General features: G+C 44.1%; 2 protein-coding genes across 4 annotated transcripts; one reads left to right on the top strand and one right to left on the bottom strand.

The window, feature by feature from the left end:
* Positions 1-3,980: 3,980 nt before the first annotated feature.
* Positions 3,981-12,078, bottom strand: CLDND1 (claudin domain containing 1). 3 transcript variants are annotated; one of them, XM_082780628.1, is made up of 6 exons: positions 12,055-12,078; positions 11,712-11,788; positions 7,389-7,687; positions 6,076-6,183; positions 5,563-5,700; positions 3,981-5,454 (listed from the first exon to the last, which is right to left on the bottom strand). In XM_082780628.1, exons 3-6 carry the CDS (start codon positions 7,675-7,677, stop codon positions 5,234-5,236), a joined length of 756 nt encoding a protein of 251 aa, XP_082636754.1. In that variant the 5' UTR covers positions 7,678-7,687; positions 11,712-11,788; positions 12,055-12,078; the 3' UTR covers positions 3,981-5,233. The 3 variants fall into 3 exon arrangements, with proteins under 3 accessions (XP_082636754.1, XP_082636752.1, XP_082636753.1); XM_082780626.1 differs by lacking the exon at positions 12,055-12,078 and having other exon boundaries at positions 7,389-7,690; positions 11,712-11,923; XM_082780627.1 differs by lacking the exon at positions 12,055-12,078 and having other exon boundaries at positions 11,712-11,923.
* A 6,323-nt stretch (positions 12,079-18,401) lies between these two features.
* GPR15 (G protein-coupled receptor 15) lies at positions 18,402-19,588 on the top strand (the record flags this gene model as incomplete). The annotated part of the gene is made up of 1 exon (XM_082758701.1): positions 18,402-19,588. The coding sequence occupies one exon, from the start codon at positions 18,402-18,404 to the stop codon at positions 19,509-19,511; it is 1,110 nt and encodes a 369-aa protein (XP_082614827.1). The 3' UTR covers positions 19,512-19,588.
* Between the last annotated feature and the right edge of the window lie 3,926 nt (positions 19,589-23,514).

Raw genomic sequence — 23,514 nt, 5'->3', positions numbered from 1 at the left:
TTCTCCAGCAGCATCCTGCTACTGGCACCATTCACGATGTCCTCCCTGGTTGTGGATGGTTAACCTTTACAGAACTCGGGCAGTCCCAGTACTGGTCAGATAATATGGCTTTATACTATTTTTGCTGCTTTGCTGTCATGGAAGTAAACATCAAAATGCAAAAGCAAAGACTAGCTAGTTAAACTGGTCACTTGAGTGTAAGGCAAAATGGATTTGTTTGCCAAAAAAAAAGAACAAGAACACTACTTCAACAATTCCAGAAAGCAGAGCTCATTTCTGGTGAAGATGAACGCCACCCTTTTATCAACTAAAGCTATGTACTATGTCATTTATCCAACACCCATAACATCATGGGGATCGTAAAATCACCCACACGAGTAGTTTAAATGTGGGAATCAGTAGCAGTAAGGAAGCAAGGTACAGCACAGGGCCGATTCGCAGGAAGGTGGAAGGAAGGATTTCATGAGGCTGCAGAACCAGTTCTCTGGTGTCTGGTATCAAAATCACCCACAGGCATCACAGAAAATTAGCACTGCAACTCCAGCATATTCCTGGTTTCATCACACCAGTGCTTCAAAACACACCACATCAGTTTGGTGACTAACTGGTGAATTAAAACAATGAGTTGTCAGCTCTGATGCTCTGTACATGTTTGTTGCAGGCAAATCTTCTGATAAGGAGAGGTTCCTCAGTGAATTTACACAGAAATCATCTGGCATAAAGAGGTGTTGCCAGTGCCCACTGTCAGACTGTACAGGGAAGTATTCCCAAGGAATAATATTAGTTAAATATACAAGTTGCACTTGGCGTAAACAAAACACAAACAGAACAATACATCAGTACCATATTGATTCAGTAGCTTAGCTGATGAATACACTCAAGGCACATCACAGTTGTGCTGTTTAATCACACTCACCTGACACAGCACAGATGACACCTGATTATTGGCAGTTACAGCTAACATGAGGCTCCTCCACTGAGATTACGAGCTCACAACCACGATGGGCACTGGCACAGAGCTGGGCTCCCTCCGCTGGCGAGGGGACTGCCTTGTTTCCTCCAGACAGTGAGCAGAAGATGGTTCTTCCACAGAGACCACCTGCTGCTTCTTCACCAGGCTTTTCCCATCCTTCCAAGGACAGAGTTGGTGTAGTTTAACCCTTGTATCATGAGGACAATAAAGGTGAAGTTACAACAGGGAATGGTCCTCAACAACAGTTCATGTTAATGTTCTATTGTGCAGCAAAATCTACATGTGTATTCAGCTCTGGAGGCTAAATGGAAAAAAAATAATAATAAAGGTCCAAACACCTAAATCATAACATGGGACAGAAGGAAGCCTCGCTAACAAAGTCCTGTGGAAACACTCCCTCATTAGTTACTTTTTTGAAAGGTTATAAGCATGTTTGGATCCCTCAAATTATTTAATGGGTACAACAAACTGAAAAAAAAATGCAGGTCTGATACAAAAAACTAGCCCAAATTAACAAAATGTTTCAGTCTATTAAAAAGTTACATATGTAAGGGTTTTCCCTTTCCCAAGACATTGATACAGAATACATTGGGAGGCTACCTTCTTCACAAACATCAAACTAAAAAAAGGCTGTTCCAAAATCACTTAACATGAAACACTTAAAAAGATGCAGATGAAAGGCATGAGTAAGCTGGAAAAATAAAGGCATTAAATATTCACTAGCTCTTCGTTTGGTTGGTTTTATTTTTAAGAAGGGTTTTGATTAAATAATGATTAATTTTGATTGAAAGGAATGTTCCAGTTTTCTTGAGTCTTCAATCCTCACATCAGAAAACTTGAGGCCAGAAAGATGCTTGGATCTTTCGCAAAAAATTGATGAGCATCCACCTCATCCTCTGTCTGTACACAGCAAGCAAGGAGCACAGAGACATCTGACACTCACTGCTTAAACCTGACCAATAAACAAAATCTATCCCCATGGCTATTTGTAAAAGTAGTAATTTTACAAGGGAGGAAGAGAGAGGAGTGTAATACAGTGGATTCAGGGGACAGAGCCTTCGTGGGCTTTTCTCATAAGCAGATGAGTTCACCCACTTGGCTATGCCACCTCAGCACTGTGGTGGAGGAGCAGCAGCTGACCTTTGCAGTACCACAGGAAGAGTTACACTGGAGTCCTTGGTGCTTGTTTCCATGTGCCATTAAGAGTCCACTCTTGGCCTGAAGGGATTCTTCCTCGGTTTTTGTTCTCCTTTCCCTTTGAGAGATCTTCATGTTTAAATGTGACAGATTGGTGCCACCTCCCCTGCACACACACATACGCGAACACAGAAGAACATTTTTTTTCCTTTTAAAGAAAACATCTCTTCTGATCTCACTGTCCATATCTATCTCATTCCTATCTCCAGTGCTCAGCCAGTATCAATAAACATCTCCCATGGTCAGACCACAAGATACTGAGGGACACAAATCGGCCTTTCATCTCACCACTTTCTTCCAGAGTTGGAGCACCCTTCCTTTTTCTTTTTTTTTTTTTTTTTTTGAGCGAGGCTGTCTGCACTTGCAGATATGCATATAATCAGCACACAGACCTCAAGCTTCTCTGAATGCAACCAACCTCTGGACACTACAAAGATCTGCCTATGTGCTGCTTCCTTCTTCCAAGAGCTAACTAAGAGCTTCCAAGCTGGCAGCCCAAGAACTCTTCTCAGTCTTTACCATGAGCAAGGCACACAATAACACAGCAAGAGAGCTAGGTGCAGATCCATCATCCCAGACCACAGAGACGGCTAGCCCTCTCTGTAAGTAAGCTGCTTCTTTCTCTCTCTGAAATCCATTCTACACATTGAAAAGCAAGTACACATTTTACACAAATGTTTCAAATCAAGGCTTTTTTTTTTTTTTTTTTCCTCTTCTTCATTTCAGGACACAGAAAAACAAGTATTTATTTGAGAGAGAGAAGAGCAGGCAATCTTGTTTTCACTGATAATTAAGGTGACCAAGAAAGGACCAAGAGCACCTCTAATATCTCCCTTTTTACCCAAAACATTACATCCTTTGGAAACAAGAATGTTAGCATTCAAAATTATCAATTCATGCTTCAGAGAAACTGGTGTCTGATACAAGAGGAGAGAACAAGCAGGACTCCCATTGCTCAGATTAGTTTCTGTCAGCTCCTAGGAAAGCAAAAAAAATAAATCACTGTACTAGATAAAATAACCAGCAGTGTTTCCTCTCCCAGAGTGCTGAATAAGCACCTTCCGGTCCCTTTGACCCAAACTGAGCCTTGTATGCCCTAGTATTTCTGACAAATGAGAGATGACAAGCTAAGCAGTTGGGCCTTATCTATGTAAATCAGAGATAACTAATGACTGGAAAAAAAAAACAACTTAGTACATATCAGCAGCAAGGATTTTCATTTATCTTCACACTCTGCAAAAAAGTACCACAGCCCCTCTCACAGGGTTAGAATTAGCTCAGAGATCATAAAGAGGGAAAAAAAGTTGTTTTTTAGGTGGAGAGGTGAAAAATTACTGAATAGCAGGGGACAGGGGGGTTATCCTGAATGAACAGTTTCCATTGCAGCTTTCTTGGTGACCCCAGTTTTCAGCATCATGGATGAGTCTATCTTGTTTCATTTTATAAAAACTGCAGTGATGGTTATAAAAGAAGTAGGTTCATCCCTATCAAACAAGGTAAAAACACACTGAAGAAACAATACTGAAAGAGATCCCCGATATTTAGGAAACTGGTGACTGCAAATAACACCTGCTCAAACAAAGCAAAACCCAGTAGAGCTATACAATGCCTACTTCCATGTCAGTCTCATCAAAGGTAACTCACAGAACCCTTGACACCCCAGAGTCATCCATTTTGTCAGGATTTATTTCTTCGAAAACATTTCTTATAAATGAGGGGAGTTAAGGCCTCAGAATTAAACAGTTTCATCTAGAAAAGTCTTTCAAGAAAAGGCATGCTGTCCAGTCTGGCCAGAGATGCAGTGATTTAGGATAAATAAGTGTAAAGTAAGCAAAGTGCTAATCAGAAATTATGGAGTGTTGTGTCCCCCAGTGATGAGTAAAGGAATATTTAAAGTTCACAGAAGCCCAAGAATTTCCTAAGAAACATAATCAAACATATTTGCTTCTACTGACATTTCCCCGAATACAGAAAGAGATACGGACACTTTTTTCTTTCCCCAACCAAAATTAACTCCAGAACACTCCCACACCCTCCCATCAAATTAACGCAACACTGAAAATATCTGAGGGTTGTTTTATTTCATTTAAACAATAGGTTTGGGGCAACGTGGGAATTGAGCAGCACCTTTTAAAAAAACCCTGTCATGTGCTATAAAGGATAAATAGGTGAGTTTTAAAAAAACGTTTATGTACATATACACACACTAAACCAAATTAAAAATGCAGAAAGTTGCGAGGGGTTCTCTTCAACACCACAAGAGAGAGGAAAGCCTTATTTCACAGCAAGCAAAAACACCGCATGATAGGATTAGAGTGCACAATCACATGTAGTGCAGATACCGAACCATCCTGGGCCCTGGAAGCAGTGCAGCTAGAGCAGCACAAAGCTCCGCGGGGGCCCCAATTTCTCCTGTTCCGTAGCAAAAGCAGCACCGATTCTCCACTTCGGATTCTCCATTTAGGACGGCGTGCTGTGCGATCCCAGAGCCAGCTGCCCTGCCTACACCGGTTTCAGCAGAAGCCACAAGTAGTGAGCTAGTGAGAATAAGAGCCCCACAGCCAAGCTACAACACTGATTTAACGACAGCATTTCCACAACGAAGGTACCTTTGCTCCCCCATGTCTCTTGGGTGCTCTCCATAGGTCACGCAACGGACAACTCCTGATTATTTATTATTTCTGCTCTGTAGTCCCCATTCCCTACCTCCATCTTTTCCTATCTCATTTCCTCCTCACGACCCCTCTCATTTCCTACAGGATGAGAAGGAAATAAAATGAGGAAGGGGCATGTACATCTACCCAAGGGGATATTCAACAACCAAATGAAGCTTAAAAAACAATAATTCTTTAAAAAACATAATTAAAAAACTGTTAAAGTTCTGCAGACTTCTGGCAGAGTTTGGTCGTTTAGCCCAGAGGTCTTTGTCTTCAGGCCCTGCAGGCTATACTGGCGAGAAGCACGCAGTACAAGGTAAAATTCTGAATAAAAGGAGAAAAATGTAGACAGGGCCACGTGGAGAAGAGGCTATAACAAGGAAACCTAACACTTAGGCATTAGCATTTATGCTACACGGTACGCTTTCAAGAGAGTGAATTCCTTCCTGTTGGTGCGAGCTGCCCAGATGAAGAGAGCGGCTGCCATGAACTGCAGAGGTGCCGAGACACAGGCTAGGCAGAAGGACCAGCCGAATTCACCCCTCACATCGTCAGGCAGGGGCAGCTTCTTATGGAGCAGCTCGATCCCAGCTACATAGCAGCCAACCAGGCCCAGTGTACACAGTCCTGAGGAAGGAAGAAGTGAAGTGTGATGAGCTCGCTGTTGGAGAGCTCTGGCTCTCGCCAAGAGCTTCTGAAGGAGGGAGGGGAAGCGGTGGGTGGCAGGAGACCGACCTGCGAGGAAATGGAGGACTCCCGTGGCGATGGCAGGGTACAGGCTGCGACAGGCACATGCACAGAGCCCAATCAGAGCTCCAAAGCACATGAGGCCAAGGCTGACAAAGGGCAGAAGAAACTGCAATCGCCACAGATCTGCATGTTAAAGAAACACACAAGAAAGATTTCTCAAGGATGTGCTAAAAACTGACCTTGTCCCACCAGGTTATATTTCTACCCACACTAATTCATTGGCTGAGCTAAGAAAGGTCCAAAGGCTCCAACTGAAGTACGAAGAACTTTATTGGTTAACTCCCAAGCTCTTGTACCACATTCATGACCAAAATCTTTGCTAAAGCACCTAAGTTTTCATTTTAAACTTTGACCTACTACCTGTGCTACTTGGAAAAAAAAAAAAAAAAAAAAAAAAGCAGAGCAAGATGCAGATGCTTCCTCACTACTACCTGCATTTGGAAAATCCCATTCTCTTTTATCCGACTTTTCTACCTGCCAGACGTGAAAGACACTTACAAGTCCGATTCAAGTCTGTGCCACTGTTGTGGTTTCCAGGCTCTATGTACTTTTCCATAAACTGATCAGAGAGGGAAAAACTGATGCAGTTTGTAGTCATATCAGTTTCTGGAACAGAAAAACAAAAAATACAATTACCATTAGGTTCCCCTCACCCCATCTCTATCCAATTCCTCATCTTCCAACCTCTTAAGCTGGGAAGCTCCTCCAAGTTCTATTTTAGACAAACAAAACAAACAAAAAACCTCTCAGAAGAGATCTGAAGGACACGTTAGCAGGCAGTAAGTGTAACATAGTTACTAGAAGGAGGCACAGCATTCAAACATGCAGAATCTTTAAGCACTGATCCATAGATCAGTGCCATGCAAGTAGGGATAAAATGCGGCATATGATGTTTAATTATGTTGTCTCACATTCCTGTACTCCTGTAACAGAGCTGTGTTTATACCCACATGCAGAACGTGGTATCTTACTCAACATTTCATGAAAAAAATGAGATAGAGAGGACAGCTTAAAGAAAAGGAAATACCTGCTTTTTATACTAATTTTCTCCCCTTTTGCCTCTCAGTTAGGTATTGCTTGGAGAATGCTAATAAGCAGAGTTGTTCTTACATTTCTTTCAAAATGCGTTTTCATTAGAGGAAAAAAAATGTATTTTATGTAATGTTTTCTCCAGAAAAAGACATTTTAAAGTGTTTTTTCCAAAAGGGTTCAGAATAAGGGCTTTACATACATTTTCAAACCCTACTTTGAAGGAATTAAAACAATTGCTCACTGCACTTCTTTATATCCTCCAACAACTGTCAAAGAAGGGAATATAAATAGTTCAGACCATATCCAACGCTACAAGGAGTCCAAAACATGCTGGTGCCACAGCGGGACACTTGTGACACTCAAGCTAAACGAATGACTAGCTAGAAGGATTGAGTGTCACCTCGATAAAGCAGTATTTTTCCCCCATTGCTGGATCCCTTGACCTCTCCTTGAAAGAGGGTGATGGGCAGAGCAACAACTGTATCACCTGATGGGCCATGGACACTAAGGAAAACCAAGTTACACTAGACTGAATTTAGATGAAATATAATGCGTCAAATTCTGACTCTGTAGCACTGACAGCCACAGACTTTTACCTTCCGCTTCCTTAAAAGCTTAGACTGTCTTTATTAAAAAAAAAAAAAAAAAAAAAAAAAAAGGAACAAACATACAAGCTAGAAATAAGCTTTCTGGAGGAAGAAAGTGACATGGACATGTTGTGAGGAAGTTAGCACATACCCCTGTAGGCAAGCTAGGGAAGTGTTAGTTACTCCAGATACCTGGTGGGCTGTACCAGTGAGAGTTTTTGGGTACAGTGATACACCTCCGCCACAACCCAACTGTGCCATTGCACCGGAAGAGCGCATCTGTGTAGGTCTTCTCATCTGCCTCTTCACTGACGAATTCTTCCCAGACGCTCCGGCCAGCTTCTGTGATGTTCTCTACGGGGGACAGGGTGTGGTATTCGTACCAAAAATCAGTGCCGATGGAAGCCGCCATGTATATGGTGGAGATGAGGCTGAGAACGCAGGCGATTACTAGTGCTGTAGCAAAACGGTTATCCATCATCGCGCCCTTGCTGCTGAAAGGAAAGAGAAGGCCGAGTGAGTAACTCCTCAGATACTAACACCAGAGTTATCCCAGCAGCGTCATGCTGATGACGCCACTCCTGTTACGCAATGCGCCCTCAAGACAAGCATCTCTTCCCCTGCCAGGAGACTGGAAGCACAGCAGCGCTAAGTCTGCAGCACAAGCCCACACCCATGGGGTCGAGTGCTCAAGGCACAGCTGTCGCCTTCCTCCCAGCCTCCTGCAGCGCTCTGTGCTAGCTGCTCTCCTCTCTCCCTGAGAGACCAACAGCAGTCGTGTCCCCAGAGCAGATGGCACGGCTCACTGGCACTTCTGATCCTGACGGTAGGGAACCACGGAGCAGAGAATCCACCTACAGCGCTCAGTCAGAAGACTTAGCTTGCCTTAAGAGATTACCGAGGGTAGAAGTTATTTTTAGCCTGCCATCCCATACGGCTTCCACAGCTTGTGTTTACAGCACAGATAAGAATCGCAAGCATGCCAAAAAAGCTTTTCCAGACTGTTCACAAAGGGCAGCCATGCCAAGATACTGGAATGCCTTTTGGGAAACACTGAAACGTATCTAGGCACTAGAGACAGAACACGAAGAAAGTGCTGAAAGACAAGCTTGGAAATGACAATAAAAACTGCAATAATGCCACAGTGTGTACAGAGGCGTGTCTGAAGAACTAAAACAATGCAAGGGGAGTGCCCTGTTCCACAGGCACTGGATGACAGAAGCTTCCAAAACTGAAATACCTTCACGCACCAGCATGAGGGCCTTGGTCTGGCTCCCTGCAGGAGGTCACTAATTCCCTCCTTCACAGGCCCGTACTCACAGCATAAACTCAGGGTAAGGAAGACATGGCAAAAAAAAACAAAAACAAAAACAAAAACAAAAACCACAGACTCCACATGCACTTACACTTCGACAGTACTGTGATTTTAATGAGTAATTGATTGCTAACACACGTAATGTTTTGCAGAGAGTGCAATGCGTCAGAGGACTTCCAAATGCCTGTTATGCTGGTGCATTTGCTGTGCTTGATTACGTTTATGGATTATGATAAATCAGGCTTTATGCACCTGCCAAATAAAATATTAATCAAAGTTACCTTTGCAGCTAGAGCTGTTCTGGTGGCATGAGCTACTATCTAATCAATTCTTCTTTATTGCTTGTTTTACCTTCCTTCTCCCACACACTCTGATCAAAACACTTTAGTCTTGTTTCTTTGCAGCTGAATGGAGTGGAACAGGAAACAACAAATGCTTAAACATGCAACATTCACAAGGGAAAATATGAGTGCTCAAGTCAGACCTGCCAGTAAGAAATTCTGAACTATGAAACAAAGTGCAAAATAAGCAGAGAGTTTCAAAGGCATACCAGTGTTTGCTGATAACAGTGCCCTTCTTGTTCCTTTTCCCTCCTATCTGCTCCTCTATTTGGTTCAAACTGACTAACAGGGCTGGGGACAGATGATATATACTCATATTATCCCATGTTTCATTTCTATTTTTGAAGAGGGATTGTTAGAGAGTATGCCTCATTTAACTGCTTCCTTAGAAAAGATCAAGAATAGAACTGCTTTTTGGTGAATTGACAAATAGCACCCATTTAAAGCACTAAAAAGTTCACAAACTACAACTCTGTGAACTGTGAATCCAGAAGCTGTGATTTTAAAATCCTGGCAATCATATTAAGAGGAAGAAAACACCATACCTGGGCTTATTCATCTACAAGACGCAGAACCAAGTCCAGACTCAGAAGCAAATGCTCTGCACTGTTTCATCTTTGGTTACGCGCTTGCACTCTCCCTTGCTATCCCAGCATCTAGCTCAAAGCGCACAGGGCATTGGATGAGCAGAACAGGGACAAGCAAGCTGCCGTATAGGGCCGCCCCTCTTTTCTTCCACACCGAGTTCACTTGGAGATTTATTCCCCTTCACAAACTTCTCACAAAGCAAACAGCACACGCGGCATCTCCGCAGCTAATGTCGTGCTGCCTGGCTGCTGCCCCGCTGAGCTGAACAGATCCCTGGGAACTGTTTCAGGTAAGCAGCAGAACCAGCTGGCGAGCAGGCCGGTCTGGATTTTCCACTACACTGCAGCCACTGCAAGAGGAGCCCTCAGTACTGGGCTCCTCTCTTCAGAGAGCTCTCTCTGGGAGGAGGAAGCACAAGTGAGCCTACAAGCTCTATCCTCAAAGTTGTATTTGATGAAACAAGGTTGTAAGCAGGACATTACCAGGCCACTGTTTTGCAGCCTTTTGCTATAAATGCTTACAAAGTCCTTAGTAGCTAGCATACAGAAAGAAAACTGGCTCAATAAGGTGTACTTTCAGATACGACATCCCTGCTGCCAGCTCCAGAACGTTGGTACTGGAAACATGCTTATCATGGCATCATTAAAATGCAACCACGCTTCTGGCCAGCTTGCTAAGCATTGGGAAAAGTACAGCAGGTTTAGCAGAGTTATGGCAGCTGACAACCAAGAAGCCAACTGAAGAGTTAAGAAAAAATGCAAGCACTGCTCAGTGTTTGTTACTCACAGGCCAAAAGAGACATGGCCAACCAGTGATCATTGTGTAATGCACAGCTCTGGGGACAGGCAGAAGCAGGCGAGGTGGCTACAGTCCCTAAAAATTAGCAGGTGGTTTGTGTCAGCTTGCTCCAGAAAGAACACACATGGATTTGCAGAATGTACAAGACTGTGCCAAGGAAAGAGCACACCCCCACTTCCCTATAATAACAGACTTCTCAGTGCTTCTGCTAGCCCTTTAAGTACTTTCAGAAGACAAAAAGAATTACAGAAGAGATGCACTCAACAACACTTTAGGCCAGTTTTGAACTAGAAGTTCTTCCCACTGCAAACACCCCAGAAGACTGGACTATCCTGCTCATTTGCAGTGCGTACCCAGCGCATCTTCATTTGCAGCAGACACACGCCCACTTAAACGAGATGTCCTTTGCTCTGTTACAGACAGAATCACGCTTCCAGCCCCAGGCAGAACTCAATGGGAGTAGTAGGCAGTGGCAGTCAAAGAGAGTTACCATAGAAAGATCACGAAGAAAGACGTAGCATGTTTCTGAGATTATGACACGCTTCCCAAAAGGTTTTGTGCAGAAAAACATGTAGGAGGTGCTTTAGCATAAGACTACTTACAGAAAAAAACACCCGCCAACATCACTACTATCAGAGCTGACAGTAATTATAGACAAAGACTGATACTAAATAGAAATACTTCCTGCCATCACAGACTGTCAGCAAGAAACTTCATCGTTTTAGGAGAGGTATATACATTCATACAGCGTTGCCAGCACACTTCATCCCAACAGCAGACACCATTTCAAACGAGTTATTCCTGAAACTAAACTATGCAATGAATATAAAACAACGCAAGGCAGTGGTATACAGGCACTCAAGCATAAATGCTTCACAGGACATTGTAATTACAATTTTTTTTAAAAAGGAGACATATAAAAAATTCAAAGCATCAGTTCGTAAGAGAGAAGGGAAAGTCCAAACCAGCAGCAACATACAAAGGAATGGAAAGACACATATGCTTCACATAAGGAAAAAAAGGACAAGCTGTATAATTGAAAAAGAAATAACACAGAGGAGCACAACAGCAAGTATTGTGGCAAACAAACAACTACAAGGCTAGGAAATGAACAAGCATTTTACAAAGTCGCTATACGATGGGGGAAGGGAATACAAAAATAAAAGCACTTCTCTCCTGTGGCAGCAATCGCTACCTCCCCTCAGCCAGGAGCAGGCCACCACGCGTAGGAAGCTCATTTCACTTGCCATCACAACAGAGGAAGGCCACAAAGGCAGCCTACCGAGGGCTGGCTTTTTTACATAAAACATGCTTGCGACTGGGCTGCTGTGGGGTAGAAGAGAAGAGGAGGAAGGGCTGAAAAACAAAAAAAAAGCGAGCGTGGGGAGGAACACTGATACACAGGAGCCTCTTTTTGGCACTGAGGGTAAAAGCAGGGTTAGGAAAGGACGGCAGCGAAGGTTTTTTTTTTACCTCAGCGCTCCCCGCCGCCCCTCAGCACAGGGTTCCGGTGACCGCCGCCCACCTCAGCGCGCCGCCTGCCTCGCGTCCTGCGGGAAGCCAAAGCCCTGAGCACCCGCAGCCGCCAGCCTGGGCTCCTGCAGCCATCCCGGCTGCGCAGCGCCCTCCGCGCCCGCTCCGCCGCCTGGAAGCACAGCGGCGGCCATCACCCACCCCGGGACCCCTTCCTCCCCCTCCTCACAGCCCCGGGCCGCCCACACACGGCCCCGGCCTCTTCCTCGCTCCCCTCACGCCCTCAGCACCCGCCCGCCAACGGTCCCCAACGGTCGCAACCGCCTCGGCGCGCGGCACCCACCGCCCGCCGCCTCGCGCCCCCATGCCACGCCCTCACCGCGCGAGGCACGCTGGGGGATGTAGTCCGCCCGCCCGCCCAGCCCCGTGGTACCACGGGCCCGCCGCGAGGCACGCTGGGAGTTGTAGTTCCCCCCGCACACCCGCCTCGCTTGGTGCCCTCAGCTCAGGCTGGGGGCTGGTAGTGACAGCACTTTCAGTCAGCCGGCCCCTGCTGGGTTAAACAGCCACGAAATCCCACCAAATCACCCCAAAAACACTGCGCAGTGCCCTTCTGCCTTCCACAATGTCATTACTTCGTCTCCCTCTCCAGCCACAAAGCTCAACTTTCGTCCCTTTCTGCTCCATTTCTTGTAAAAATGGTGCTGCGATATCCTGGCAGTGTGACTTGGGAAAACACCACATTAAAAAAAATAAATAAGAATTTAGTAAAAATTACAAAAAACGGCAGCACTGACTCCATGCCCCACGTTGGACGTTGCCCCCCGTCCCTGGTCCCTGTACCCATACAAGCTGCAGGAGGTCTCCTAACAGTAGTTAGCAGCCACCCGCTGAGAGACCTCCACACCCAGTTTTGGTTTCACCAACCTCCAAACCAGCAAACGCACACCCAGCAAACGGAGTCACGTCCAAGGTTTTCATGTCTCTGGGGACTTCTGGGGAAAGGACCCCATCCAGCTCCTCTTCTCGGGCGGCCAGGAAGCATTTTTTTCAGTGGGATAAGAGGCTAGGATGGTAAAGGTGACATCAGTGATGGGTATTTTTAGTTAAAAAAACCCTTTCCAGCATGGCACACCTTTCCAGATCATGTTGCTGGTTCACCAGCACCTCGTTACTCTAAGCTAGGAAGTTGTCTGGGTTCTAACCACATTTAGGCTGGATTCTAAAATATTCAGCATTTTTAACGATGGCCTGGAAGAATGCAGAGCATCATCACTGATAAACCTCACAGATGACACAAGGCCTGAGGGAAGGGTAAATAATTAAATGGGTAGAGCACTGGTACAGGGTGACCTGGTCGTTTGGAAGTTGGGGGCAAGCAAACATATGTGTCAATAGGGTCATCAATGAGCACGTTCGTTTAAGAGCACAGAGTGGAGGCTATACTTGCATGGCAGAAGACTTTATCCTGGGAAAAATGAAAAGGACAAATGAGTCATGGTGGATTACCAGCTGCCAAGATGTGGCTGTGGCCAAAAAAAAAAACCATGTTCCTGCAGCCATGGGTGTACAAACAGAGAAATCACAAGGAGGACAGGAGTTATATCAGCTCCGGAGTTGCCACTGGCTGCTAACATGCTGTGTCTAGTTTTGACATGTTGGCAAAGCAGAGATGAACCTGAAAAGGGGCATGAAAATCACTGTGCAATGAGAAAGCCTTTTTCAGGGAAACATATCAAAGAAGGTTAGCCAGTACAGTATATTGAAGAGAGAGCTAAGGAGTTACAAGATCATAAAATACAAGTAATGACAATAGGGAACAAAAAATCAGTTATAATTTTTCGTGGCAAAACTATCAGAATTTGAAGCTAGGAAATGTTTAAAGAAAAAACACACACACTAAACAACTCTGTATTGTAAACTATGGAATAAGAAGACTTGCAATCATTATAAATCATAGCGAATAATCTAACACTGGCAAGCCTACAGTTTTTGTTTGTTTGTTTCCCTAAAAGATCTAATCTTGTAAAAATGAGAATCATTTCTGGAAAATTCGTCAGTCATTGCTACTCCCATTATTGAATTAGACTACATTGGCCTCTTCTTACTCATCATCCGCCCTGATCAGTGATATGTGCAGCTGCTTAAAAACAACCATAGGAAAGAGAGGTGCATGTCCATTTAATTTAATTTAAAATGCTCTCAACTAATTTCACCTGCTTTTTTTTTTGTTTTTGTTTTTTTTTTTTTGTTTTTGTTTTTGTTTTTGTTTTTTTTCTGGAAGAAAACCACTTCATATAATAAGGGTAACCCAATAAAAACATTACAAACGAATGTTCACTGCTAACACCGATATTTTGCCATTTTCTTTTCACACCTCCTTAATCTGCTTCAGCAGAACCTCTGCTAGATCAGATCAGCTACACAATAGGATTATTCCAGAAGATTTTCAAAGTAAAAGTTTGCTTTAGAAACTGCGGTAGTTCACACATGAAAGCGCAAAGTGAATAATGCTGATGGCTACAGATTAAAAGCTGTTCCTGCCTTGTGCAGATCTGTAGTTTCTTAGATAGCAGACCTGCATCGTGTCTTGTACCTCCAGCAAGAGTGTTCCAGCACTGACAGTTTTACAGCGGTGTTGCAAACAAGCCAACAAAAACCTCCTGTGTTGTAAAAGAAAATCTTCACACAAAATTTGTGGTGTTCTAGCTCCTGCACATTAAGGAAAATAAGTAAACACTCAGAGGAGGAGGCATTATCTGTATTAAATGGAATTGGTAATGGATGAGAAATGAAAAAGACTTGTTCAAATACCACATTCACTTCTTTAGTTACTGATTCAGACCTGAAAAAGGTGCTTGAAAGATTGCCTATTTCTTTCAGTATTACTAGCTTGTTTTCTACAAGATATTGCTTTTCCCAACAGATCGTCTGTAATAAAAATGGCAGTTTTAATTTTCGTGTTTTAGGCACAATCTATGAACATTTCACACAGACAATGCAGCAGAAATCCCATGGATTCCCCTCAAACCTTTATATAGTCACCCTGGTTTTATTTTTGCCTTCTGTATTTTTCTATCTTTGGCACAGAAGACTGTGGGCAAAGAAAATCCTACCCTAATTACATTTTTCACAGAAAGAAGACCTTCCAGATATGCTTCTTCCAAATACGATGAATAGCACAGGTTCTCTGTAAAGATACCCACTCAACCTCCACGTCAGGGGTCTCCAAACTTTTTTGATCGTGGACACCAATTAGTGAAAGATTTTGAGCGTGCACCTCCATTATATGTACATTTATTTATAAATCAATTACACTTACTACTGTACTAACATATTGTGCACATCATAAAACAAACACAAAAATAGAAAATAAAAAAGGATGAGAAAAAGAGGAAAGAAATAAACACTTTTTCAAAAATAGTTTTATTTACTAATTGCACCAAAAATATTTTCTTCCCACATCCCACGTTGAAGACCATTTCCTCTAGGTAGGAAACTACTTCAGCCCATCCTGGTGCACTTCTCGGCACCTACAATTTTACTTGAATCAGTTCCACCCTCTCCTCTTCATTTTGGGATGAAACTTCTGTTATTTGGCATTCATCTGGTTTCCTCTGAGCTTGCCTTCGCCACAGTTGTAGCATAGTAGGACAGTTTCAGCCAATATTTTTTTATTTGGTCTACAAATCTCTATTCCTTACAGAAGGTTTTTGAAGCACAATCATTTAGAAACTACTACACTTTCCTTCATGGCCAAATGAAGCTCTGTTCCTTCGCAGCATTTATCATCATTAATAATTTACTGATGCACACTAATTTCATCTAAATGCTTGTGCTTATATAAAAGCACATGTACAGGTTACAATAAAACACTTAACCTAGCAGTAAAACAGATCAAGAAAAAAAAAAAAACACCCACCTTGCTACCAGAAATGCTTCAATTGTAGAGATCTGTAAGGGGTGGTGGTGAAACAAATTAAATCAACAAATTAAATCAACACCCCACATACTTCCTGTACAGATAGTTTTGCTGCATATCTTTTACTCTTTTTGCCATAACATTATAAGGCTACCATAGCACGTGTCAACAAGCTTTACCCAACTGAGAACAATAATCTTAAATGTTTTCCCTCGCTACTGTCAGAAAAGCTGCTGAGGCTTTACCAGAGTGTGATCATGTTTTGAGCTGTACCTGCCGTACCAAGCAGCTGCCTGCAGTTCAGTGACTGCAGTATTTCCTATTAGGCAGGTTTAAGGAACGGCGAAAACACCGACACGACGCACTTCACAAGTGCATTTTTAAAAAAACAGGGCCATCAGAGAAGCAGAAGCGCTGAAGTGGCTCTGACCACACGCAGGGCCACAACAACAGCATCTGTCGCGTGTGGTCACAAGAGCTTCAGGTTCACTCTCAGGTTCAAAACAACTCGGCACCTGGTGGCTGCGCGTTTCACATTGCCTCAAGAGCACTGTGGCAAGGGCTGGAGAGGATGGGTACCCCGGGTGGAAGGAAATACGCTGCAACCCAGCCAGTGGCTGCTGCTGCAGCAGAGCCTTTTGTCCAGGAAAAGGACTGAGACCTACCTGGGGAGGTCCGGGAGGAGGAGGAGGGTGCTGTAGATGTCCAGGAGGGTGGTGAGGAGGGGTGGAAGTTGTCCTCCTGGTGACAACAACTCTCATGGCATCTCTGGGTCTTGGCATGTCGTGCTTTCTAGGGTTATCTGTACAGCAGTGTTGTGAGGGGCATTTCTGTGTGCTGAGTGTTTTTGAGAGCTCTCCGTCAGGGAAATGAGCTCTGGAAGACGCAGATCCTGTGCGAAGATAAGCCCTAAGCAAATCAATACCACATTAAAAAAAAGACAAGGCTTACAGACCACCTGCAAACACACCTGCTGCTGCTTCACTGAGACAACTACGGACAGCTTCATCATTTACAAGAATACATCATAGCATTTTTGCAAATCCTCTGTCCTCTCTGACGCATTCACAAAGTACAGAGCTCACCCCAGAGAGCAGAACTGATCCCTGCTGGAAAAGGTTTACTGTCCAATTTTTTGTTTTGCTATGTAAGGCTATTAAATTGCACGGAGACAACACGGTGAGGCAGCACAAGCACAAGAGGGCATGGGTATATGCTTATCTCATGGTTCTGTTAAGCTTCTTTAAAAGTTACTTGCTTTTTTGTGTACTTTGGGATGAAGAGAGGGAGGGAGTGAATTTCAAGGAGTGAATTTCAATCTTGTGATGTGAGATGGAGGGAGAGAAGGCTGTGCCTGATTTATAAAGCTTGTGAGAGAGGAGTTCAGTAGTGCCCCATGGAAAGGAAGGCTGTCATGTATAACGGGCTCCTTATTAATCATCAAAATATCTGCAGTGGACAGCAATGGATCTAATACCCCTAGATCCATCAGTCTAATAGCAGCTGTCTGCCTGTCCAGGCTCCTGGAAGTCTACCAGGTACCTGCCACACCGGAGAGCACAACCTCAGCACCTCCGAGTGAGCCTGAGGGCATCCAGAGTGCCCTGGAAGGGACAAATTTGCTGCCTGTACGATGCAGAGTTTCTCTCTGCTTGTGGAGACAGACGTATGTGGTCCTGACCTACCTGGCTGGGACTGGAGAGCTTTCCAGGAACGATTTGCTCAAAGCTCTGAGAAGCCCCAGGACACGCCGGGGCTGTGAACATGCAGGTGGAAGGGGAAGGGGAAGACGAACTCATCTGCAGAAGAGAGGAAGGATGATGAAGAACAATAGTAGAGGTTGTTTCAAGTTAGTACACACTGACAAAGACGTAGTAACATCGGTACCTCAAAAAGTGAGAATTTTCACTTGATTTATGCAACACCACAAGAGCTGACGGTACGGTTAAGCTACAGCTGGAGCCGTGCACGAAACTGCGAACAAATGACGGAGGAAATTAGGGCTCTTTAGGAAAAGTGGGCAGCAAATCTAAGAATGGCTCAAAGGGATGGAGGCTTTGGGGTCAGCAGGAGAAGGACCACGCCACCATTCTGGGGACCAGGAGTGCGGCCTACAAGGAAGCTGGTGCAGGGATGGGAACACCACGTTAGGATTCGGACCCTAAATGTTTTTGGCCTAAGCACACCAAATGAGAGAATTACTCTCAACAGAAAACAGCAATCATAAACGAACAAAGTACAAAAGCCTCCAAGCTGCAGAAGAGCTGAGCTTGCCCCAAAGGGCAACTTAGGCAAAAAAAAAAAAAAAAAAAAACTTGACGAAAGAGATAACGTGGCACCTGAATTCATCACTCTTTACAATCTTTAACCTCTGCAAACCAGTAATATCCTGTCCTAAAAAAAAAAAATAAAAAGTTCAGAATCTTGAAAACAACCTTCCACCCCCCAAAACAAAAGCAATACACAAACCTCGTTCACCTCTGTAGGCAAACATAAAATGAAGATAAAATCAGTAAAACTAAACCTGATTTTTTTTCTAAAAAAAAAAGCTGCAGCTCTTTATTCATAGGACAGGGTTTTGACTAATCAGAGACGCTCGCCGCTTGTAGGTTTCCTACACGATTGGCTAAAAGTGTAAGAATTACCCCCCCCAAAACCACTTTTCTCCTCCTCCTTCCCCCTCTCCTCCCCCCTTATCGTGAACATGTTTTTAAAGCAGGCCTCGAGGGGAAGGGTAGGGGGAACTCGGAGCCTTCCTCAGCACCATGATGAGGACGGCCTGGCCAGAAATGGACCTCAGCCAGCTGTCGCCTGTGACTATGGTCACTTTGAACTACGACGACTACTTCTACGAGGACAACTGCCAGTACAAGCATCTGCAGCACATGACTACTTTCCTCCCCATCCTGTACACCGTCGTGTTCCTGGTGGGCATCGTCGGCAACTCCATCCTGATAGCGGCCTTGGTCTTCAAGCGCCGGGTCCAGAGGCTGATCGACATCTTCATCATCAACCTCGCCGCTTCTGACTTCATCTTCCTCATCACGCTGCCCTTCTGGGTGGACAAGGAGGTGTCGGACGGGAGCTGGAGGGTAGGATCTTTCCTCTGTAAAGCCAGTTCTTTTGTCATCTCCGTCAACATGTACTGCAGCATCCTCCTCCTCACTTGCATGAGTGCGGACCGCTACCTTGCCATCATGTACCCCGCTGTCGCCAGAAGGGTCAGGACCAGATCCTATTCCACCGGCCTCTGCATCTGCGTCTGGGTGTTATCCTGCTGCCTGGGGATCCCGACCCTGCTGTCCCGGGAACTGAAGGAGCGCTACGGCAAGACGTACTGCGCAGACAAAGCCGTGACAGAATCCAAACAGATCATGTCGCTGATGATGTTGATCCTGGCTTTCTTCTTCCCGCTGCTGAGCATCCTGACCTTTTACTGCTCCATCACCAGGAGGCTCTGCATGCATTACCAGAGGTCCGGGAAACACGACAAGAAACTGAGAAAATCCATCAAGATCGTCTTCATCGTGGTGGCTGCTTTTGTCATCTCCTGGGTGCCCTTCAACCTCTTCAAGCTCATGGCCATCCTGTTGGGACTGCGGAAGCTGCCCGACTGTTTTCCCGACATGGTGGCCGAGGTGGGCATGCAGGTGAGCAGCCCCTTTGCCTTCGCCAACAGCTGTGCCAACCCTTTCATCTACTACTGCTTTGACAACTACATCCGCAGGGCCATGCTCAGGTGCCTGTGCCCGTGGGTGAAAGTCAGCAGCAGCGGCAGCGTCTCTGACACGTTGGACACCCGCCTGAGCCACTCCTTATCCAATTTCATCGCGGGGGAGTACGCTGCTAGGAAGAGGAAGCGCTCGGTGTCCCTCTGACTGGGAGCCAGGACCGCGCAGGAAGGGACCTCTCTCTCCAGAGACGGCAGGAAAAGACTAAAGCAAGGAAAGGGGAAAAAAAGAAACGAGCGACAGAGGCAGAGCTGCAGCTGTAGTGCAGCCGGCACATCAGGCTGAAGGAGCAGCACTTCCCTTTAAAGACTGGTAAATGGAATAGGAAACCTTAACCGCTGACCTATGGTTCACGGTGAGTGCTGTGTCGCTGCACCGTGCAAGCCTGAAAACGCCGCCCTGAGAGAGATCCACGAAGCCCTCCCAACACAGGCAAGGGGGAGGCCGATCAGTCAGAGCCACCCCGAGGCAGGCTTTGAACTGAAATGCGGGTTTTCGTTCTGCTCGGAGCAAGAAAAACACAAGGATTGCTTCTCTTTGGTTCCTAGCCTACACACAAAAGCATCGCAACGTCCTGGAAACAACCTGATCGATGCTCCTTTTCTGGAGGTTTTCTGAGTTTAGAAATGCGATGTTTTACTGAATTACTGTGTTACCTGCTGTCATAACTTCAGCCTTGTGTGTTTTCCTTAAAAGTGTCAGCTTCTTGATTATGGGATTAAATCTCAGTTTTAATCTCAGTTTTAATCTCAGTAATTAAGATAAGTTTCTAGCCCCTATGATTTCAGAAAAAAAAAAAAAAGGTCGAAGGCAGAGAAACCAGAAGACAAGCCAATGAGACTCCGCATTTAACATTTTTTCTTAAAAACGAACAAGTAAAAAAAAAACACAATAACAACCCAACCACAAAGACCAAAAAAAAACAAAAACAAAACAACACCTTCACAGCTTTTAAGATGTTTTTTGGGTTATCTGACACAATTTCTGACTGCTTGGGTTGCTGGATAACAGCAGGATGCTGTGCACCATTCGAAGTCCAGGTTTGCTGAGTTTAGCTGGGACCAGTTTATGTCAAGATACAAGCAAAGTCAAATGCAAATGTGCCTGAAAAGCAAAATTAGCCAGTTTCACAAACGTTTGAGTGAAACAGAGAATGCTGAGAAACCTTGGGTGCAGGAATGCTCACAGAAAAGGAATTCAAAAGCCTCACTCTGTTAGTTCATTGATACGAGTTAAATTCTGTACATAAATAGTAATAATAATAATAAATGCTCTAAGAAGCTGTTCCATTCCTATTTAGCAGTCTCTGGGAAATGCAGATGTCTTGCATTTTATATATTGCGGAGGAGATACCACTTGCCCAACTGCTGTCAAGTCTGACAGCAAATGGGATGGGGAAATAGAGAAGCTCCTCATTGTTAACAGCTGTAACACCTCGTAGAAGAACAAGCTGAACAAATACGGCGTGAAGCAGCTCATCAGAAATCTGGTAATGGACTTCTCTTTCTAAATGGCAGTGACAGAAACCTTTTCTTAAAACAAAGGGTACAATGTTTTAAAGCGCACAGTTAAAATATGAATTGGACTTCCAACAGCACTGATACCTTGGCTGTGTTGCAATGTCTCACGTTCTGTCGTCTCTCCTGTAAACTGTTTAGCTTAACATGCTGCTGCTTGTCATAAATACAATAAATCAATACCTTAAAGCACCCAGGGTGTGTAATGTGACTGAGTCAAAAGACTGTTAGAAACTTTCCTTCTGTATTTCCTGATTTTTCGAGATTTCTATCTTTCTTCTCTTTTACACTTAGCCTTTGAAGTTTTTGAACTAGCTTTCGCAAAACCCGCAAACGTGTTGACTTTAGAGGCAGAAGACATCTGATCACAAAGTGATTTAGCAACATATATGGAAACAAATCTTGAACTGCAATAACTAAAAGATATGTAATGATATTTACAGCCCTGTAAGTAAGGCATTTTCACTTCTGCCAGCTGAAACCAAAAAGTCAGCAAGTATACATCTTTGGCTCTACTTTTTATAAAATAAAATAAGGTGGTGATAACTTCCATGAGATGCTACACGGGGAACCCCTTCCCACTTCACTGGGGGCAGAGTTTAAAGCTAAGCTATATGAATTTGGTTCTGTGATTGTTCCCTTCTTGTAGGGATGGGAATAAGCTTTGCCAGGGCAGGAATGAGCTGGCCAACAGACCAGTGCCATCACTGACCCGAGCGGCTCAGGCACGGCTCCTTCACGAACAAAGGGTCTGCATCCATAGTCCTGAGATCCTTTTGAGTGTTAGAGAAGAGACTTTTCCATTTCATTGAAGCTGAGTTGTTTTCTAGGTAACGAGGCGCAGCAGATTGTTCCTGGAGTAACACTGAGATGTTTTGTAAGTGTGTGGAAAATAACTTTTATTCTAATTAAAGAGGGTGATTAACAAAAAGAGCAATCACCTCCGACCTAGGAAGAAGACACAAGAACTTGCAGGGTGAACAGTGGCACCTGTGCAGACGGGCTGCAAGGCTTCAAAGAGAAGACAGCTATACCACAGCAGCCAACACAATTCATCAAAACCAGAGAGAAACGGGCAAAGCCCTGAACACTGTCTGGTCACAAGGTAAAAAATGTGCTAACTGGGTGATGGAGGAGGTACGTCTCTGATGCAACTGCAGCACAACTGCATTCATTACAGCTTTTCCCTTGCCTTGCCTTTCCTCTGTATTCTCTAAACATCCGTAGTAGGGATAAGTATTGTGAGTGTTATGAATAAATTCTGGTATTTGCATTTTTTCTCGAGACTTGCAGCAGAGCTGCTTAATGAAGGCAGAGACACGAAAGCAAACCTCACCCCATGGCAGCACAAGCCCATCAACCAAGGCATAGACCCCAGCCCTGCTAGGGTAAGTGCAGGCAAAAGCATCTTCTAGCCATCCACAGGTGGCTGAGATGAGATGAGGGGATCATCAAAGAGATGCTGGGATGTGTGCCTGGGTTGCAAGGGAGTACCTGAGACACACCAGCTTTTCACACTCCCCTCCCTTCACTGCATGCATTTTTATTTTTTTCCTCCCCCACTACCTCTTCTAAAAGGTTTTGTTTTTCTTCCTCCACGTGAGAAACTTTACTCCCCACACCTAACTGCCACCCGCCTGCTTCAGGCTTACAGATGGCACGCAGAACGACGACTGCGTTTTCAGACCTTCCTGTGTCTGGAAATCAGAGCACTGCAGTTCAAATTTCAGTCTTGTTTGCAGTGACCTTCAAAAACGACCGTCTCAATTGTCTCCTCTCGCCAACCCTTTACCCTCTGTATACTTTTATTAGTATCTAACAAGTGGCTTATTTTTTAGTTGAAAAAGAAAAGAAATCTCTGATTTACATTCCAAATAACCTGAGATCTATATTACTGAAAAAATATCACATCTTGTTTTAAAGAGCATTTTCTTAGTGAGTCAGACTCACTTATTATTTCCCTCAGCCTCAATCCCATCCAAAGCGGAACAATCTCTTTGGAATAGAATAAATCTACAGGAATTTCAGTTATTTTAAGTTAGTGCTGCTGCTTTCATTTGGTTTTGCTTCAAAATACCAGACCAAATTGGAACACTGACCTAGATAATCTACCAGGATCTCCTTGCACTGCCTAAACCTTTCACACTAGTCCCCTGAAAAAAATAATAAATAAAAAAATAAATCAAACAACGAAATTGCTAAATATTTCAAGGCTTGAAGAGAATCACATGCAATGCCACAGCAAATGTTTCAAATGAGTCAAAAAAACCTACAAAGGAGGCAACTAATCAATCAAAGCAAAACTCTCAGGATTATTTTAGGCTTTCATCCAAAATATCATACCCTACGAAGGTGCTTATTTTATTTTTGTGAACTGCAGATCTGTTTTAGAATGTAAACGTTACTTTCAGTTAGTTCTTACAAGCGTAAGACAACAGAAGTAATTTGAACAAGCTTCTGGAATTTTGACTACTTCATGTTAATATTCATTATTTGTTTGATAGCACTAATACTGCTTAGGATGGTACCAAAATTATCGTGATTTCAAGTAATTAACCTGGTAGTTTTGAGTAAGGTAACAGCCTGCCTATTTTATCCTTTTTCAAAGAGCTTGTTGACTCCAGAGTGCTTTG

The sequence above is a fragment of the Aythya marila genome, assembly GCF_965140915.1.
Source record: "Aythya marila genome assembly, chromosome: 1".
NCBI classification, from domain to species: domain Eukaryota; kingdom Metazoa; phylum Chordata; class Aves; order Anseriformes; family Anatidae; genus Aythya; species Aythya marila.
The sequence above is the reverse complement of the archived record's forward strand: the minus strand, read 5'-3'. Positions and strand labels throughout refer to the sequence as shown.

Coding starts and splice junctions, on each gene's coding strand:
- CLDND1 (XM_082780628.1), bottom strand. CDS start 7,677: ATGATGGATAACCGTTTTGCTACAGCACTAGTAATCGCCTGCGTTCTC. Junction 5,701..6,075: donor CACAGACTTGAATCGGACTT/GTAAGTGTCTTT, acceptor TTTAACATGCAG/ATCTGTGGCGATTGCAGTTT. Junction 5,455..5,562: donor AGTCCTCCATTTCCTCGCAG/GTCGGTCTCCTG, acceptor TTCCTTCCTCAG/GACTGTGTACACTGGGCCTG.